Source organism: Falco peregrinus, chromosome 6 (genome assembly GCF_023634155.1).
Source record: "Falco peregrinus isolate bFalPer1 chromosome 6, bFalPer1.pri, whole genome shotgun sequence".
Classification (NCBI taxonomy): domain Eukaryota; kingdom Metazoa; phylum Chordata; class Aves; order Falconiformes; family Falconidae; genus Falco; species Falco peregrinus.
In genome coordinates, this window is record NC_073726.1 from 69,046,068 (window position 1) to 69,065,999 (window position 19,932).

Sequence of the window (19,932 nt, forward strand, 5' to 3'; positions counted from 1 at the left end):
GTTTTAAACAGTCTCTTATTTTTTCCCCCTTTTTACTTTTGTGGCTGCACATCACTTACTTCTTGCCATTTAGTTCAAGCAGTTAGCTTTTAGACTAATACTGCTAATGCTGTGCATATATGCACATAGATCTCTTGTACCTTTAGGACAAAGCTGGTAATTATGCCAAACAGAACGCAAGTTGAAGTGGTTCAAAATAGTATCAAATATGAAAGGCATCATGTGGTGCTTATCAAGTGCTGAATTTACTAGATGAGGCTTTTGATAAGATCTTGAAATTGTGAAATATATACTTGGATTACTGTACTGATTTAGGGATGAAGAGTTGTGGTGGATCTTTATGTTCAGTAAAACCAACTGTTTCTTCAAGGTTTCTTATCGCTTTAGTTCATATATATATCCTGTTCAGCTGGCTTAAATCTGTTGGTACTGCTGCTGACCAACGTGTGATGGTGTTTTTCTGGTACATCTGCTGCATTTTGTTTCTCCATCATGCTTTTAAATAGACATTTGAATAATAGGCTGTCAGGTAATTTTTCGGAGAAGCGTGAAATGTAGAGAATAAATTCAGGAGGTCATGAGGCAAGAACATGCCTTAATATTTTAGGAAAACCTAATAACTGTGTGTGCTTTCTACATTCTTTCCCAATATGCTAGATATGCTATTAAGGACCTTTTGAATCATGCTTTCTTCCAAGAAGAGACTGGAGTACGGGTAGAACTAGCAGAGGAAGATGATGGAGAAAAAATTGCCATTAAACTCTGGCTGAGAATTGAAGACATAAAAAAACTCAAGGGCAAATATAAAGATAATGAGGCAATAGAGTTTTCCTTTGACTTGGAGAGAGATGTCCCAGAGGATGTAGCACAAGAAATGGTAAGTGGTGAGGGTGGTCTTACAAAGCGTCGGAAGTACTGGTGTTTTCTGACGGTGAAGTGTAGTCTGTCAGCTGCTGCCTTTGCAGTTGTTACTGTCTAGAAATAAAACAGCTTCAGAAGTTTGCAGATGAGAAGGTAATGCCAGAGTGGGAGCTTATATTGTAGCACTACAACAGTGGCTGTCTATGACAGTCTGAATTCTGTGAATATATCCTCCTTCAGGTGGAATCTGGCTATGTCTGTGAAGGGGATCACAAGACAATGGCGAAAGCTATCAAGGACAGGGTGTCTTTGATAAAGCGAAAGAGAGAGCAGCGTCAATTGGTGCGAGAAGAACAGGAGAAGAAGCTTCAGGAAGAAGGTAGTCAGAAGCAGCAGCTGGAGCAACAGCAACCGTCAAGTGCTTCCCATGCAGGGTCAAAGCATCCGCCATCTGTCACTGGTACTACTCCTGTCCCCGCTACTTCAGCATCGGTTTCTACACAAGTGGAGCCTGAAGAACCAGAAGCTGATCAACACCAACAACTGCAGTTCCAGCAGCCCAGTATATCTGTTCTTTGTAAGTGTCAGTTGATTTGTTTAGAAACTCTTGCACTTACACAGTTCTCCTCCTTAAAGTTTTAAACTTCTGATGGGTATAGCAGTAAATATCTTAAGGTGTTGCTGTCTACCGCTGTTGTCTGCTGAGGAACATGAGCCCACTAGAAAGCACAGCAAAATAAGATGCATTCCTATGCCTTAGCTGAGTCAAGTCTTGGCACAATTCATAGTCCAGTGTCTTAGCACAAAATAACTTTCCGTTGTTTTAAGTTCATACAGAACATGAATAGAGGCACCTGAAGCATGAACACATGTCCTAGTTTTTGCTGGCCTCCTATAAGGGACAGTATGCTTTGGCCCTGCAGAAGGCTGATACTCTTGCACCAGTGCAGTTAGAGCTGTTAGGAACACTTGTTTGAATCCTTGGTAACTTGTGTTTAAGGTGGAAATGAGGTTCATGTACACGCAGTTCAGCTCATAATTTCCTTACTGAAAAAAGGTTTGATTTTTCTGTTTCACATACTATATATTAAAAAAAAAAGAACTCATGTCTTTAACTTTTCCTCCTCTGCCATCCCTACATTTGAATCAGTATTTGAAAAATGATGGTAGATGAGAACTTCTGTATTAGAATGGTGAACTTAGAAAGCAAATTACTTTCTACTCTTTAGGTAATAGGTTTTTAGTTTCTCAGCTATGCCTACATCAGGTGCATCTGCTAGCCAACACAACAGACCTGTTTTATACATCTGTATAAAACTGAATAAACATAATAATTAAAAAAACCCTGAAAGATCATTTGTAACAATGTGAAATTTAAGTTTTTATTTCTAGTCTAGCCTTTTATAGGAAACATAGTTTACTGTTAAGTATCTTCCCAAGGAACTCCTGAAATCACTGATTTTTCTCAGAGCCTAGGGGAAAACATATTGGTAAGGAATTACTATATTGAGGAAGGGGAAAATTTTTTTTTCTAACTAAACTTAAATATTACAAGAGGGTAAATGCTGATAAGGTCCATGTTACATGGCACAAACATCGATCTAATACTTTATTATAGCTTTAAAGTTGTGAATTCAGACTGCAGTTCTTGAAATGTGTATCTTAATCTTTAACTTCTGCAGCTGATGGGACAGTTGACAGTGGCCAGGGATCATCTGTTTATACCGAATCATGTGTAAGCAGTCAACAGACTGTGTCATATGGTTCCCAGCATGACCAGTCAATCTCAACAGCTGCAGCCCAGGGATATGGAGCTTCAGTTGGCCAAGTGCAGTCACAACAGCATGGAGGATATCAGCCACCTGCAGCGGTAAGCCAAAACCTAAAGTACTTCAAATGCATGAAATTATTTGATTTTGTATTTCCTTTGAAAGGTGAGCGGGAAGTTTGCTAGGCAATCTTCTGTGTATGTTTTCTTTTGCATGTGATGCAAATTCTGCATGGGAGTAGTGCAGGGGCTGTTTTTGCAAGGTGACTGAGTCTAGGTGGGGATAGGAAAGTGCAAGGGCATATGTGTCTTTAAAACTTTTATTTAATCTTGCGTGCACTTAGGAGAGTGATGGGTTAGGGTTTTTTTAGTAGATGGAAGTAGTTTTGTTATGACAATACTATCTCATGAAAGTAAGCGTATCTCACTTGGGAAGGTGTGTGTATGTGTATATGAAGTTCCTAGGGGTCAAGCCGTTGGTTTGTTTTGAAGAAGGGGTTAGAATAATTTGAGCTACTGTATAAGTATGAAATTGTGTGTGTTCTGTGAGGCTTTGATTACAGATTCTGCAGGTAAGATTTTTTTTTTAACTGTTATAGAATGCTGCATGTGAGAACTCTGGAGTGAAAAGACCCCTCATCCTTGTTCCCAGTTTTATTTCTAGCTTGTGTTGATTTGCTCATCAGTTGCCATGTGTATTCCTTTTCCCTGGAAAGTCTGCACTGGGCACAAATACTTTTCCTACTGTGTTCATTTGTATTGCCCTTTTATTTTGTCATGGTTTTTTTTCCTTGGTATGTTTTTAGATCTAAGTATGAGAGTATGCAGAAATCTATTCTAACTCTGGAGTAGAACTTCTGCTACTGTTACATTGTCTTCAGTGGTGCCCCTTGTCACTTGTTTTTTACACAAATAAAAATCTAAACCTGAGAGACATTATGGTATAATGTAGTAATAACATAAGGGAGAAGATGTGACACTTAAGACTGAGAGTCCTCACTTTTTTCGGTACTGGTGGTTTGTAGGCTTTATTACAGAATTGTTGGTGTTACTAGCTTTTCGGAAAACATGCTGATTTCACTCACAAGCAAAGCGTCTCCATGTTTTTCAAAGGCACTTAACCTGAAGCGTGTGGTACTGCTAGTCCTTTATTAAATGGGTTTTTGATCCCTCTAAATAAGCTCTTGTGCTGGGTAAGCCATATTTTCATGTATGGTCATATATTGGACCAGAAGCCGTTTCACTGTCTTGGGATGGCTAGCTTCCAGGTTGAAAGACCATAATCTTTTGAGAGGGGATGGGAGAACAAGCATATGATAGAAGTACAGTCAAGCTGCTTAATTCACTGCTAAAATGTGCTCATGCTCTATGATGAAGACAGTGGTACTAGGAGGTTGACAGAATGGAGTAGAACACTACAGGAACTACTAAAGGTGGGAGGACAGGATGACAAGTCAAAATGATACTGACAACTGGGGAGAGATGGCCTTAAAAAGAAACAGAATGCAGTTTAATCAGGACAAGAACAAAGTTTGTGCTTAGACAGGAATCAGCTACATGAGTACAGGATGAGCAACAACTGACTAGGCAGCAATTCTGGAAAAAAAGTGTCAGGGATTACATTGGACCACAAGCTGGACATGGTCAAAAACATCATACTGTTTTGAAAAAGGCAAACATCATGTTATGTGAAACAGTTCTTCTGCTCTTGGCAATTGGTAAGTCTATCCTAGACACCCTGCTTGAGCAAACTCGAGGGTGAACTGGAAGACAATTCAGAGGAGAGTGACCAAAAGAAACACCACCAGAAATACAGAAAACATGGTTTATGTAGGGAGACTGAAATAGTTAAGCTGAACCTATGAAAGATGAGCTTGAGGCAAGAGAAAGCATTAAAGGCTGCTGTAAAATAGGAGAAGGCTAATCAGATCACAACACTGTTGTCAGATAGAATAAGAGATAAGCAGCCCAATTTGCAGCATGGAATTGTTGTTTGGAAAGGGTTTGGTTTTTTTCCTAACTAACAAGGACAGTTAAGTACTGCAGTCTCCATCACTGGAGATGTTTCCAAACAGTTTAGATAAATTTATCATGAATGACATGTATAACTAGTTCTGCCTTGGAACAGCAAAGGCTATGAGTGAAGTATTTATTTAACCCTTTGAGTTCCCTTATGCCCTTCTTCCAATTTTTTGAGCAGTCTAGCAAGATTTCTCACATGAGAAATCTTGAAAACCAGATCTCTACTGGATATCTTGGTGGTTTTTTTCCCTGGAAGTCTGTATTTGATTTTAATTTCATTAACAAATTGTGGATTACATCTGTAAGAGGCCTATACCATTAGGGAAGGAAAAGTTGGTGTTGAAGACTGCCTCTTTAAAACAACATCTTTCCATTCACTTAGAAAAACCACAATAAAACACACCACACCAAAAAAAGCAATAGCAAAAAAACCTTCAACCAACCCTCAAAAAAACACTGCAAAACCTAATTCTAATTCTTACAGTTCGGTTGGATTTTGACCTGTGGTCTTATGGATTGTGGCAAGATTACAAAATCCTGATGCTTTTATTGGCCCAGTATCTGGAAAATGCTTGTCTAAGGCTAATTTTACTGTATTTTCCACATGTTAAAGAACCTTTTTTTTTCCACAACTCATGTAGAATATGTAATGTTTAAATTTTTATGGTAATGTTTTGGTTAATTAAGCCAGCTGCATACAGTTAGTCCACTTAATTCAGGCAGGGAGGTGCCCAAGCAGAGAGACTGGTGAGGTGATACGTGTAAACACATACCCAGTCACTAAACTAAGAATGAATGTTTGAAAGCTCATCAGTATCCACTCAGGGCTGCTTTTTTTTTTTTTTTTTTTTTTTTTTGGTCAGACTAACAGATGCTGTGGGTACACACAGTATGGGCTGCACCATGGCCCCAGAGAAAAAACTCTCTCCTGTCTGTTGTGCTTTCCACGTGCTTCTTGTAAGGGTACTAGGGAACATCCAACACTGAGCAGTAACCTAAGGCAAACGGGTCCTCAGAGGTGCACACAGCCTGTTCCCAGTGTGTGTTGGCATTCATTCAGCATTCTCATATCTTCTTGTACTCGTATGAGTCAGTATTTGGCCTCTCATTATGTGTGTGTTTCTTTTCTACCTCATTATAGTTTTTGCTGGTTTGGTTACACATTTTTATTTTTTAGTGTTCAATTCTTAACTTTTGTTTTCCTCCTTTAGCCTCAACGTGGTCGTAGCATGTCAGTTTGTGTCCCCCACCTTCCTGCTCTTCCCTCTATGTCCTGCATCCCTCTCAGTGCTCCTTGCACCCCACCACCAGCGCTGTCTGCACCTCTTTCTCCTTTCTACCTTCGGACTGTCCCTGAAGAAACCTTTGCAGAAAAGCTTTCTAAAGCCCTGGAAAGTGTCCTGCCCATGCACTCTGCCTCTCCACGCAAGCATCGACGCTCCAGCCTGCCCTCCCTCTCTGTCAGTCCTGTATGTGTTACCATTTGCCTCCTGGCACAGTAAGATAAGTTATCATTAAATACATCCCAGGCTTTGGGCATTTTTAAAATGAGAAAATGAAGAGTTGATTCCTTATTCCTTGCACTGTGCTGCTGGAATGTTGATTTTTTTTTTTTTTCCTCCTGTTTTTCTGGAAGCAGTACACATGAACATTATCAAACAGTGGCTGACCATATTTTTTTTTTTTTTGTATTTTAGGATAGTATAAATGTAAATTACCCAGTTGTATCACAGAAGGTAAAGGGAAGACTAGTTCTCATCCCCTGAAGTCAGAAGACCAGCTTTTTATTTTCCAGCTTCAAAGCACGCATTGAATGTTAATCCAGCCTTGCACAAAGCAGCCAGCTTTTAAAGCTTGGTTACTGTGGCTGGTTATTTTAAAAGCTATGGCTAGCTGTACTAGTGATATTGGAAATTCAGAGTACAAATACTTTTGAGGATTTTTCTGTAAGTTTTAATTGGAAATGCCACTTCAACTGCTTCTTGATGGGAAGAAGTGATAGTTTTGTTTCTCAAAGTTAGATGCAAGATAGCTTGCAAGACAGCAGGTAGTTTCTTTTCAGTTTTGGGCTTTGTTTTACACAAAATAAACTTTGAGAAACATTTCTTTGTAAATTAAGTATGTAGAACCAGTTTTCAGAATGTAGGAAGAGTTCTTAATCCTGTAGGACCTTCTTACTAGTATTGGTCAATATGGAAATTTGCTGCTGCTTTTCTGGAAAAAAGGGGCTGAGGAGAAAGAACAGTGTGGAAACAGCAACTTGAAAAAGTCATAAATGCAATCTAAAAGACAGTACACTTGCAGATTTTTTTTCCCTTTAGGGTAGATAGTACATTGTCTTGGCATACTGTAGACAGAGATGAAAAAATGCGGAATTACTAAATTATTTGGTATTCTTACACAGAACTCTCTTTAGTGATATTATCCCAATGAATCTTAAATAAGTTGACCCTCATCTGAAGTAGTACATCAGATGGAGTGGAATTGCCAAAGAACTGCTGTTACTAACCCTGTGAATTTCTTATTCTCCAGGTCAGAGTTAGGTTTGTTTCAGCGAGTGCTAATTTTCTGTGTGAAAAGGTATGATCAGAAGTGATCAAAGGGATCAAAAGAGATGATCAACTAGCAGAATCCAGAGGCTTTGCAGTTTTATCATACTTCCCCCACAGCTGTGGGCTGGAATGGTTCAGTTTTGTCTCCATAAAAGGTTTCTCTTTAGCTCACTGGATAGCATACAGGACGTTAGCACTGTGGTTTTGTGTTGGATAATACTAAGATTTAATGTCATTTTATCTTCTAAGTGCGAACCAGAGGCTCAGCATTGTTGCTGCTATCAAGTTCTGAATTCTCATATTCCCCATATGGCAGTAACCTCAGGGGTCTGATTGGATTTCAAGCACTGATTACAATGGATAGCCTGTAACAATAAATCTCATTCCATTGTGGGGAGCAAAACTGGGATTTTTTTTGTTAACAATTGGAATTGGACTGGAAAAGCAGCTCTAACACAAGCAAATATTTCCATTTGTAGCTACGCCTGCCATGGATGTATTTAATGGATATTTGACTCACCTAAATTTCCTAAGTATTGTATGTTTTTGACCATGAATTGAGTAGTCATTCTATAAAGTTACTTCACAGAACTGCCTAGTGAACTGTGCATGTTGACGTGCTTTCACTTTTAATGTATGAATTACTTGTCTTGTTCATGTCAATACAGCCTCAGCATCCGCGTGGGGGAACACCAACGTTCCCAGATTCACAGATATTTTTCCCAACCGTTCATGAACGGCCGGTGTCTTTCTCACCACCACCTGTCTGCCCGCCGAAGGTGGCAGTTGCTCAGCGGCGCAAGAGCACTTCATTTTTGGAAGCCCAAACTTGCCACTTCCAGCCATTGCTGAAGACTGGCCAGAGTTTAGTTCCACCTGGTGGTAGTCCCACCAATTGGACACCAGAGGCATTCGTTATGCTGGGCACAGCAGCTCAGAGAGTCGCTGGAGAGCCTCTGCATGTGCAAGTTAATCCCGTGTTTGAGCCAGCTCCTGTCCACAGTGACTATAGATCTGGACCAACACCTCCAGAGGATGCTCACTACAGAATGCATCCAGAAGCTGTATATTTGGTGGGCATGCACTATCCATCACAGGTATCGGAGCAGTATGATCAAGTAGCTTATAACTCTCATGTGACTGAACAACATATGAAGCAGGTCTCTGAGTCAAACCATGGGCAAGGTGGTCCTCCACAAAGCTCTGTGTTCGACTTTCAATTGGGGCAAACATACCTGGCAAGACATGTTCAGAACCTGAGGCTGGATTCTGGGATGGGTCCCCTTTCTCCATTATCCAGTGTTTCAGCTCCTCTGAGTGCAGATCCTGCTCAGATGACATTCCACCAGGTATTTGTTCCGCACTCTGCCCCGGCTGTGCTCTCTCACAGTGGTGATGGCAGAGCGAGCTGTGTCTTTGAGTTCCATGTGCACACACCGACTTCTGCTTCAGCAGAAGGGGCAGTTTTACCCCAGCGGGTCTACAGAAGTCGCCGGGGCTCTATGGAGACCAGTCAAGAGGAATCCACTCAAGGCATAGGGTCGCATGGTCGGCTTCAGCCTGTGACAGAGGAGCAGTGTAACTATCTTGGTCCTGAGTTAGCAGGTCCCAGAGGAGGCTCTGCCAGGCGGAGCTGGCCGGAAGGAAGCCCAGAATACTCCAGTGATTCCTCACAGCTGACTTCCTCTGACACTGGCGATTTCCAGTCTCCTCCCCCTACAGGGGGGTCATCTTCTGCTTTTGGTTCAGACTTCTCATTGCCCATTGTTCAGCTGCCTCAGAAGGTATTGCAAGAGTCGCAGCTCTTCATCTGCTTCCCCCAGGGAGCCTCGACTCAGCAGGCCTTGTCCACCTCGCTTCCATCAGGACCACCTGCACTCTATCCTCAGGTTACAGGAGCAAACCCTTCCAGAATTTCTCTGCTTTTTATGAGTCATACTTTGCACTTAAACAGGAGCCTTGCTCTCAGACTTGCTCCATGTGGTTTGAAGTATTGGCATTCATGGGGGTGTCTTTCCACCAAGTCAGTGGTATGCCAGGATCTCTTTAACTTACCAGGTTACAATGAAATAATGAGGCATCAGCAACCACCTGGTCTGTGTTCAGCTTCAGCTGAAATCCTGGTAGGGCTTTTGTGTTAAGGGTAGCAAGTGGTCAGTGTTCCTGCTGGCACTAGTTGTTCTTTTGGCAAGAGACAGCTGGAGTACCAAATTGGCTTTTAAACACTGATTTTAATGAAATTTATCTTCTCCACAGTTTGAGTCAGCAGTGATAGTAAAACTTCCTTTGTGTTTTTGTTGCTGCTCCTTAGCAGTTTAATGAGAGTATGTTATTCAGAGTTGAACTTTCGTATGAATGTTACATTAGATAACAAGGTTAATTTGGTGACTCTCCAAAATGCAAGAGCTATTTCTAGGCTTGGGGGAAGAAAGTGGGAAGAGCGGTATGTGTGCATGGATTTAGAAACGTGCTTGCAGGATCATTAAAGAAGCTAAACAAGCTGAGCAGGAAATTAGTGGCAGAAACAACTGTTGCTAATAGGTACTGCTTCTTTATAAGCCTAGAATATGGCATCCTTTTAAAAAGCAAAATTTGAGGCCTTAAGCTTAATTTGGAAGCACATGTTTTATCAGTATGTAAAATGGTATTTCCATTTGCAATAGTCAGTAATTAGTTTGTACGCTGTGACCGAGGTGTATGTGTTTATACATCGTGTCTGCACTTGTAGTCTGAAACTTCTCGTAAGTGAATTTTCTTGTGAAAGAAGATTTACTTTAAGTAGATCTCCCCTATTCTTTCTGTGCTTGGAATTAGAGGGTCTCTGACATTTCAGTTACTGGAGTATTAGCAACTTTGGGATTTATGTGAAGGTACTGGAAGGGAATCATTTTGCTTTTTCTGGTAAGATAAATAACTAAGTACTTAAGGCTTTCTGTGTGGGATAATAAAGGTATTTTATTAAAGCTGAAACAGCTTTAATCACTAGTATAATAGATAGTAATTTCTGTGCTGTAGGAGAACTTGTGGAGTGAAGCTGCTATACAAGAACTTTGAAAACTGTGGGGATTGTTTTTTCCATAAACCATCTTTGTTAAACTTCAGGAAGTGATTTCTGAGGGATTAAAATACATCTGGAAAAGACAGTAAGGGATCACGGTTATATTCTGTAAAATAAGTTCTGGGATCTCTTATCTCTAAGGCACTAAAAGATCAGAATTTGAAGCACAAACTGAGTCAATGTGAACAGATGTTTGTAGCAGTGGGATATAGTCATAAGTTTAGATGCCAGCCAATAAGGGTCTCAAGGCTCTAAAAAACAGCAAAGAAAAAAATGGTTCTTCTCATTGGCAGTCTGCTTTCCCCAAAGTTTCTAAATTAAAAAAGTATGTAATCTTATTAAATTTGTTCCTAATAGACTTCTGCAAGCAGAATGATCACAGCATTAAGGAATTATAGTAGATATTTCTGATACAATACGTATGCACCAGATATGTTTCTTGGAAAGGCAGTTCATTTTACGAAGTGGTGCATGCTCAGGGAACTCATCTGGAAGTCTAGCTGTCTCCCGGGAGCTGATAAAGAAGTATAATCGTCACAAAAATAATAATGAAAATCCATTCCATTTTTCTCTGCATCTTCCACCTTCATTTGTATGCCACTCATCCATTTTTTTCGTTGCTTATTCAAAAATTCTGTCTTAGCTAGGATGTGAGCCCCTGTATTCTTCAATTCCCAGTTCTTGATAGCCTTTGAATGGTAGTGAGCCTGGAAATGATTTCTAGCTTGTATTTTGACGTGCCTCTCAAAGGGAACTCATGACGTGTACATGTACTGAGTGCTTTGTTATTGGTCTAGAATTCTGTGTATCTTTTGATATTTTTTAACAGATAGTTTTATTTCATTCTAGCTTCCTTCTATCCCCCACCTAGCTGTGTTTAGAACACATGTAAAGGTAAAACTTAAAGCCTCTATTTCCAGTTATCATACCCAGGCATCCTGCTCTTAAAGCATCATCAGTGGAAGACGAAGCTGGTAGGCTGATCTGTCTCATGTTGAGGGCTGTGTGGGTTGCAAAGACTTTCTGTATTGGTTGCTTTGAAAGACTTAAAGTGGAGTTCAGTGCTTTTCCAGATTGTTCTACTTTGTTCTGGTTGTTGTAGTGGAATTTGTCCAAAGGGACAGCTAGAAACCTGTGCCAACCAGATCATTCCAGGCAGAAATGATTTTAACTGCCTGCTGCAGAAACCGTAGGGTATTTTTAAGCTGACTTTCTGTCTTTTTTATTTTTTTCCCCTCCTCCAGACACAGGTGCAAGGCCAGCCAGCCTCAAGCAGTGCATCGGTGCCATCCCAGCCTACCCAACACACTCAGCAGGTAAGAGCACAGTTCCTAAACCTAGGACTCAAATACTTTTAGTATAGGATTTTGACGATTCTTAAGAACAGTTGACTACCTCGGTCCCCCTTTCAACCCATAGTTTTGGGCAAAAGCAAAGGAATCTTCTGGTTCTCACTCAGTCTGAGTGCTATGGGATTAACTTAATTGGCTTTCTGAAATTTGTTTTTAGAATCATGTCAATGCTTGTTTTCATATGCTTGTCTTCCCCAATTTCCACCTGAGCTTGCAGTGGTAGTCCGATTCAAGGGGGGCATGTCAGGATTTGCAACTTAGACTGTCTAGACAGGCAGACTTCACTGTCATGATTTCTTCTAACTGGAAATACTGTCTTCAGCAACATCCTCATCTTATCTGCATTTTCTTCCTTTATATGATCTTCATTCTTGTTTTCACAGGTGAAATAATTCTGTTGAAAGATTTGGTCCCGATAATGGAGTTGTATTAGTAATGCTAATAAGTAACTGCTGAAGCTTAATTGACTCAGCATACTCAGAACCACCAGTGATGTCACTTAACTGAGGGAGTGAAAAGTAGAATTTAAATAGGATATGTGTTAAAAACTTCTGTGGGGGGGGAAAAAATAGCTTCTGCCTCTTCTTTTCCCTACTACAGAGTGCACAGCAGCCAGCCTCTTCCCAACAGCCTGGACAATACCCGCTGCAGCAGCCATCAGTTTCTGCTGGTGCAACTCCCACACAAACTGTTTCTCAAACTCAAACTTCACAGATTATGCCAATGCCTCAGGCAGCAGCTGGGACACAGGTAAACAAAATTCTTTCCAGCAGAAGATTTCTTCTTCACAGCTGGCAAATTCAACACGCTGCTACTTCCACTTTTGTCTTCTCTTCTAATAGTTCCAAAACATTCATCCAGTTATTAGTATTCTTAGTCTATTACAACTGTCAATTTTGTTAGAAAATGTGTTGGAAACCCATTCTTTCACCACATGGCAGTCGTGAGTAATTTGAGGGAGGGACAGCACTTCCATGCACAAAGATCTTTAAATTGTCAAAAATATTGTGAGACATACTGATAAATGATATATTATGAATGGATTTTCAGGAGTTTGTCACTTCACTTCTCTGCTTCCCATACAGTGTCTATCGTTGGCACAGTTACATGTGTAAAACAAGTTTACTGATACAGGTAGCAAAACATAAAGACTGCCTTCTCCACTCTGTCATCTTTCTTACTCTGCTCTTCTCCTTTACTCCCTGGTCAAGAAGCTTCTGTTACTGAGTATTACTTCGTTTTGGCTCATATCTCTCTCTTCAACATGTGAGCCTTGTTTTTTGTTGTTTTTTTGTTGGGTTTTTTTTTTCCAAATTGTTATTTTGTTGCTTGTTCATCTAAACTGCCTTCCCAGTTGCATCATTTGCTGGCTTTAATTGACATATCCCCTGCCATTCTCTGAATGCTGGCACAGTGGCTTTTCATTCTCTGTTGCTTTAGTCACCATACTCAAAACTGACAAATTTGTTAAAAGATTTGCACTTCTTTCCTATAAGAAGGCAGGCTTGGCTTTGGGGACAGAGTTGAGCGGAATTAGATTCTGTTTATGTACAAGTCAGTGCCTCAGGGTATTTGAATGTTGCTCTTTCATCTTCTGTGGGTGTCTGTTTCAAGAGCCTGTTGAGTTCTTAAAGGAAAGTTTTGCAAAGTGAGGACCTTTTGGAACTCCAGCCAGCTTCTTAGCCACTCTGCTGACTGTGCTCCCCAGCCACTTTAACAGAGTGCTGTAACTTGAATAATTCTTTCTTTGACTAATGTGTAAAAACTCTGCTTTCTGCAACCCTGCTTTAAAAAAAAATCTATCTCTATTTTCTTTACCTCCCCAGCTTCCTGTTTCCCAACCAGTGTCGATCATCCAAGGCGAGCCTCAATTACCTGTTGCAGCACCTTCTCTCCCTCAGCCTTCAGCTGCCCCATCAGTCCCCATTGGCTCTCATTTTCTACCTGTGGGACAGCCCTTGCCAACTTCCTTGGTTCCCCAGTTCTCAGTCTCTCAGTTGCCCGTAGCAGCTCCTCATGTGTCAGTGGCTCAACCAGGTTTCCAGTCGATGCCCATTTCAATGGCAGCTGGCATGAATCAGCCACTGCTCACACTGGCAACGTCTGCTGCGGCAACAACTGTCCCTGTAGGATCAACCATTGTCCCTAGCCAGCTTCCCACAGTGATGCAGCCTGTGGCTCAGTTGCCCAGCCAGGTTCTCCCACAGCTCCTGCAGCCAGCTGTCCAGTCCGTGGGATTGCCAGTCAGCATTGGACAAGCTGCTGAAGCTTCACTTCCTGCTGGAGATGCTCTTTACCAGGTATTGTTTCAAGCCAGCAGAGCGCTTCTCCACATTTTCACCTGTTACTCTTAAGGTACCAGATCTGAACTGTGTGCCCTGGCCAACTCACTTCTCGTGAGAGCATTGCTGAGCCACCAAGATGAATTCTGTTGTGTGGTAAAGGACCATTTTGAGGAGGAGGGAAAAATGAAGTCCTTGGACATCCTGGTGTTTTGAGGTTTTCATACTTGGAAATGGAGTTTGTCTGAAATGACAGAATCATAGTGCATGGAACTTTGTTCCACCACTGTGTGAAGGACACCTATATATATATATATATATATCCAAGAAACCTGTCAACTTAGGAAAAAAAAAAAATCACCCCCCCCTGTAATTTTAGAAATGGGAGATGTGTGTTGGAAAGAAAATCAATGGCAGCGTATTCTGCAATTTTGTTATTTCATTCCAAGTCCAGGAAGGGATGGGACATGTATTTTCTAGAAATGTCAGATGGAACTTGAATGTGACGTAAGTACCTGACACAAGTCGTGAAATGCTAGACTGGTGGGCACAGACTGCTTCAGCTAGTTCTTGCAATCACTGTAAAAATGGCAATCCGAATAGTGACAAAAATAGTGCTCAGCATATGATTGTTACTCTAGAACGGAAGTTTTATAGATGTAGAAATATCTGCACTGGGATTATAAGGAGTGCTGTAGTACAGAAACAGTGTGTAGGAATGTTCCTTGGTTCCAGGCTCAGCTTATCACAAGAGGACAAGAACATTTTTGCTATCGGTCTCGAATTGGTAGCATTTGCATAACATCTTCTGGGCAGTAGTTGTTCAGCCTGGAAATTCTTCAAACTCGTCTCAAGTCTCAAGCCTCAAGCCTTAAAATATTAAGCCAAATAGGTAACTGTGAGAATTGGGAGATGAAGATCATCTTGCCTAAGAAGTGGAACTTTGAGTGGGAATTTGCTTATTAAATCATGGTGACTCACAAACTGAGCTTTGGCTACGTGAGTGGTTTGCTCTGCTTCTCTGGGAAGATTTTGGGAGTGCTTGAACAAGTACAGAATATTTGAAAGATGCCTGTGAAACTGATTCTTTTGGGTTTTTTCACTCTTGTTTCATAATTAGCTCTGACATTTACTAACTTGACTCCCTCATTTCTGTTACAGGGCTTCCCATCTCGGCTGCCATCTCAGTACCCAGGGGACTCTAATGTTGCACCTTCCTCTGCTGTGGCCTCTGCTAGCATTCCTTCTGCCGTGCTGTCCCCTCCCTTACCTGCAGATGCAATGGCTCAGCCAGGCTACCTTGCTCCTGTTGTGCAGCCGTATGTGGAGCAGAACGTTCTAGTTCCCATGGGTGGCCTAGGAGGACAAGTTCAAGTGCCCCAGCCTACAGTGAGTTTAGCACAACAGACCTCATCTGCCTCCTTGCAGCAGGCAGTTTTGGAGGTAAATATGTTGAATATAACATAACAATGCATTTAGGGCATTTGAATTGTGCAACAGTGTATGTGTGGGGAGCTAATCCCTTCCATGCTTATCTTCAGTTGGAAATTAATAACTCAAATGACCTTTTTCTTACAGCAGAATGTCATGCCAATGTGGGGACCTTGTTGCCACTGGCTGTTCTGTTGGGAAGTGAGTGTGCATCCTGCAGGCAAAAACCTGTTAACACTTCACTTCTTGCTAGTACTGTAGAACAATTTTGCCATATGAAAGACAATCTGCAACCTATAGCCTTTGAGAATCTGTCGTTACGCCTATTCCCTGCAGCATTATTCTTGCTAGGGAGAATTTGAATTATCTTTGTTTTCTGCATTGGCTTGCCTTTTGCACATTCTGTTGGTAAGACTGTGGCTGCATGGCAAACTGTAGTGACATGCAGCAGTAGAAAGGATGGCTGATTTCCTCTCCCCACTCCTCCCTAGGTGATTTGCTTCACTGCAGTTTGCTCTAGAATCTTTGGTAATTAAGAGCTGTCTAAATGCCAGCTGTTTGAAGTTCTGAAAGGGTAGTGCTTTTAGCTTTACAACTGGTTTGGGAGGAAACACTGAAGACAACTGGGTTACTTGAAAAGTAATGGTATTCTCAGGGGCCGTTCTTGATGTAGGTTTTTATCCATAGGGTACTCAGGGAGTCTCACAGACTGCTCCTTCAGAGACTCTTCCAGCAACACAGCCTGCTCAGTCAACCCCTTTGGCTTCCTCTATGGATAGGTAAGCATTATTTTCTTCTCACCAAACTAAAATTCAGTTTGTTGGATTATTCTTCCTTGGGGGATCTTTAGGTATCTTTTTTCACCAAGGATATTTTTTTTTCCACTGAGAGTGTCTTGAGGATGTGAGGAAATAAACTTCCTAGAGGAAACACGGGCTTATGAGAGGTAGAGTAAGTTTTGACTTTACAGCAGCGTACGGAAGGAGTAAATAGGAGTATGTATAATGATTTAACTTCTAATCCTTTTTTTTATTTCTCATGTCAAATGAATTATAAGGGATGTTTTTCTGTCTTTTTGGCACTTTAAACAGAATTCAAACCCCAGATAGCTTGAAAAGATTCAGAAGATGCATTTCGACAACTTGGCTTACAAGAGAGATATAGCTAAATAATTACTATTAGAATTGCTATTCAGGCAACCCTAACTGACAGGACTCTTCTCCCTTACTCTGCAATTAACAGACATCTACTCCTGCTGTCCGGAAGAGAATACCATCTGGTAGAGTCTATTGTTGCAGTTATGGAGTGCATGGATGCTAATGTAAAGTTGCCTTTTTGGTTTTTTTAGTGCACATTCTGATGTTGCTTCAGGATTGAGTGATGGCAATGAGAATGTTCCAGCTTCTAGCGGAAGGCATGAAGGGAGGACTACTAAACGTCATATGCGGAGGTCTGTCCGCAGTCGCTCTCGTCATGAGAAGACTGCTAGGCCAAAACTGAGGATTCTAAATGTGAGTGTTTCTTATTTTAGTGACAGTTTGGTAGTGACAGCATCTTTTGAGATAAAAGTTTCTTTTCCTTTGAGGAATGTGTCATCATCTTCTGGAGTCAGTGCTCCAAGCCTCATCTCATAAGAGCTTTTTGAAGTATTGGATATGGCAAACTGGCTTGCTTAGCTAGTCATGATTCCACAGGCTGTTCCAGAATATTTGATGTATCCTTAGAAAAAAATGCTGCTGTACATGGCACCATTTATTAGACTGGAAAGAGAGAATGTGTTTGTATTAGACCAGTACCACTGATTTGTCTCTGCTTTAAAGCACAAGTCCTAACATTCTCATGCTTTTGGTTTGAACCATTGTTTTATTTGCTTTAGGTTTCAAATAAAGGTGATCGGGTAGTGGAATGCCAGCTAGAGACACACAATCGGAAAATGGTTACTTTCAAATTTGATTTGGATGGTGACAACCCTGAGGAAATAGCTTCAATTATGGTAAGATATTTTAGAGGTGGAGAGTTGAAACCAGTCTTAATTGCAGTAGTACTATAAGCAGTCTTTTCTCATCTATGTTTCAGAATTGGTCTTCCGTGTAGCATGGTGTGCTCATGTTATTGGTATGCAGGCACAACTAGAAACTCTGGGCACAGTGGAATACTAAATTCACAGTTAATATCGCATACTCAGTTCACATGAAAATTTGTGTCAGCTTTTACCTTAGAATTATGGTTTGATCAAGTAAATGTGCTTTTGGTTTTTTGCAATTTAATTTTTTGAAGAGCTGCAAACAACTTTGTGGAAGTGCCAGGTTGAAAATAGCCTGTTTGTTTTTCTAAGAGCAGATATTGCTAGATCTTTAAGTTGTACACTTAAGCTTTGAGTGTTTTGCCATTTGTTCTCAACTGAAACAGCAAGGTTCTGCCCTTAAAGTAATCACTTTCTGGTTTCTGAAAAATCAGTAATGACTGATGCTGTTTTTGATTTTCTCAAAGGTAAAAACCTCGCCATTCAATGCATAATGGTCAAGCATAGAAAACTTAACCTGTAGAGATACATTTAAATCAGTAGTGTGTAGTATGGATTAGAATTCCTCCCCCCCCGCTTTTTAAAAAAAAATTACAATTCATATTCTTGGACTGGTACATCTGAATGAAACTGACATAGTTTTAATATTACTGAAGTGAGGGGGATGACAAAAAGCAATACTGTTAACCAGCTTCTTGAGTACCTGTGCAGCATTTGTCTTTCAGCTTAGAGAGAGCAGAATAATAGATGGTGTGTGCTGGATTTATACCTGTGAAAAGGAACTAAGAACATGAAGAAACATGAGAGAAGGAACATGAGAGAAATTATCTCTTTGCCACTAATGGCTTTTCAAGATGAGAAAGGTCATTCTTGACTGTGTACACATACTGGCAGTGTAAACAAGTCAGTAACTTGAAGTGCCAAGAAATATGGAGAGTACACAGAGGACTCACTTCTCCTCATACCTAAAAGTGATCCTCTGAAGGAATAAGGAAATTGTTCAAGTAAAAAAAAAGAGCAAAACTGACATCCCCACCCCTACCAACACCACCAACAAATGCAAATATTTGAAGATGAGAAGCAATATAAATGAATTGTGCATCCAAAATGCAGTCACATAGTTGAAAGTGTGCAACCTAATTTAGACAATTGAATCTGGAAGATTGTGCTCATCAGTTTCTTGTTGAATATTGAGGAAACCTCTGCTTGTAAGACTTTCTGGTTTCCTTTTAATCAGGGTACTATTAGGCATACCCCATATAGGTGTCTGTCGTTGCTCAGTTTAAAGCACTGAAGTAAGTATTCTGTGTTGCAAAGGCTATACAAGCACATCGTACCTTTCTTTCCTTTTTCTGAACCAGCATCCCACAAACTTAACATAAAAGCAATGTCTCAGGCTTTACCTTTAAGGTACTTTCTCCCTTTCCCAGCAGAGATACTGTGACTGACAGCTTTACTTCTGTTTCACAGACTGTCTCTGAGTGTGTTACCATGCATTATTTCAGGAGACAGAATTTTCTCATGAGTTAGATCAAATTCAGAATGTCTTTCTAAATATCTATATCCAAGTACACTTGTTTAAGCTTGTTTCCTCCAACATAAGCAGCAGAATGTATTTTTATAAAGCAATATAATGTATTGAAACTAGATAGACTGAGCAGTCTTCCTCTCCTTGTATTTGGAACATAATTAATACTTGCATTTATGTACTACAGCCAGACTTTGAGTTAGTGATGTGCAGCCTGCATAGAGTGGAAGCTCTATATGGTGCGGAAAGAGAGAAGCACAGAACACATCCTGCAATACAGAATTTTCAATTTTTTTTTAAAAAAATAGGGTTTCCTTTAAGTGTGACTCAATATACATTGCACTAGATAAGAACAACTGCAGTAAGATAAGGCTGCTAATTCAAAATTTCACTGTGCTAAGCGAAGACTGAGGTGCCAGTTTAATGAAGAAGTGAGATTGAATGTTGCGTAAATCGGGGCGAATACTTCTGTGCTGCAGAGGATTTTAGAAACAATTTTATTTCTTTAAAGTGTCATCATTTTTATCTTGTGTATAAGAACAGTGAAGGGAGGACAAACAGTAACACCAATAGTAAATAACAGTTATTCAATATTGTTTGAAACAATTTGTGGAAAATCATTGTTGCTCTGTTCTCCTTACAGGTTCAGAATGAGTTCATTTTAGCAACTGAGAGAGACTCATTTGTAGAACAGGTACGAGAGATTATTGAGAAAGCAGATGAAATGCTAAGTGAGGATGTAAGTGTGGAGCCAGAAGGTGATCAGGGTTTGGAGAGTATGCGGACAAAAGATGATGGCTTCTTTCCAGGGTCACAGGTATGTAAAGGACAGATTGCCTTGGCTATTCTGTATTTTCCATATTGGGTGGTATGGTTTTGTGAGTAGAGCTAGTTAGAAACGGAAACTCTTTCGTGAGAAATATCAAAGCTTAATAATTGAATGAAGACAAACAGAGAAAGCGTCGTATCGGAGTGAGAGCCTAAAATTCATTTAGAAAGCTAAATAGCATAGACCTCTTGCTTTTTTATGTATTCTAACTCTGAAGCTGCTGAGT

At 40.5% G+C, this 19,932-nt stretch overlaps 1 protein-coding gene across 1 annotated transcript in view; it reads left to right on the plus strand.

Annotated features, from left to right (window-relative positions):
- Positions 1-19,932, plus strand: part of WNK1 (WNK lysine deficient protein kinase 1) — a 104,854-nt gene that overhangs the window by 59,578 nt on the left and 25,344 nt on the right. The window contains 12 exon segments of the mRNA XM_055808139.1: positions 658-877; positions 1,102-1,438; positions 2,544-2,731; positions 7,872-8,300; positions 11,506-11,577; positions 12,214-12,363; positions 13,440-13,913; positions 15,057-15,338; positions 16,014-16,105; positions 16,675-16,837; positions 17,203-17,319; positions 19,521-19,694. Coding sequence (XP_055664114.1) covers positions 658-877; positions 1,102-1,438; positions 2,544-2,731; positions 7,872-8,300; positions 11,506-11,577; positions 12,214-12,363; positions 13,440-13,913; positions 15,057-15,338; positions 16,014-16,105; positions 16,675-16,837; positions 17,203-17,319; positions 19,521-19,694 — 2,698 coding nt within the window.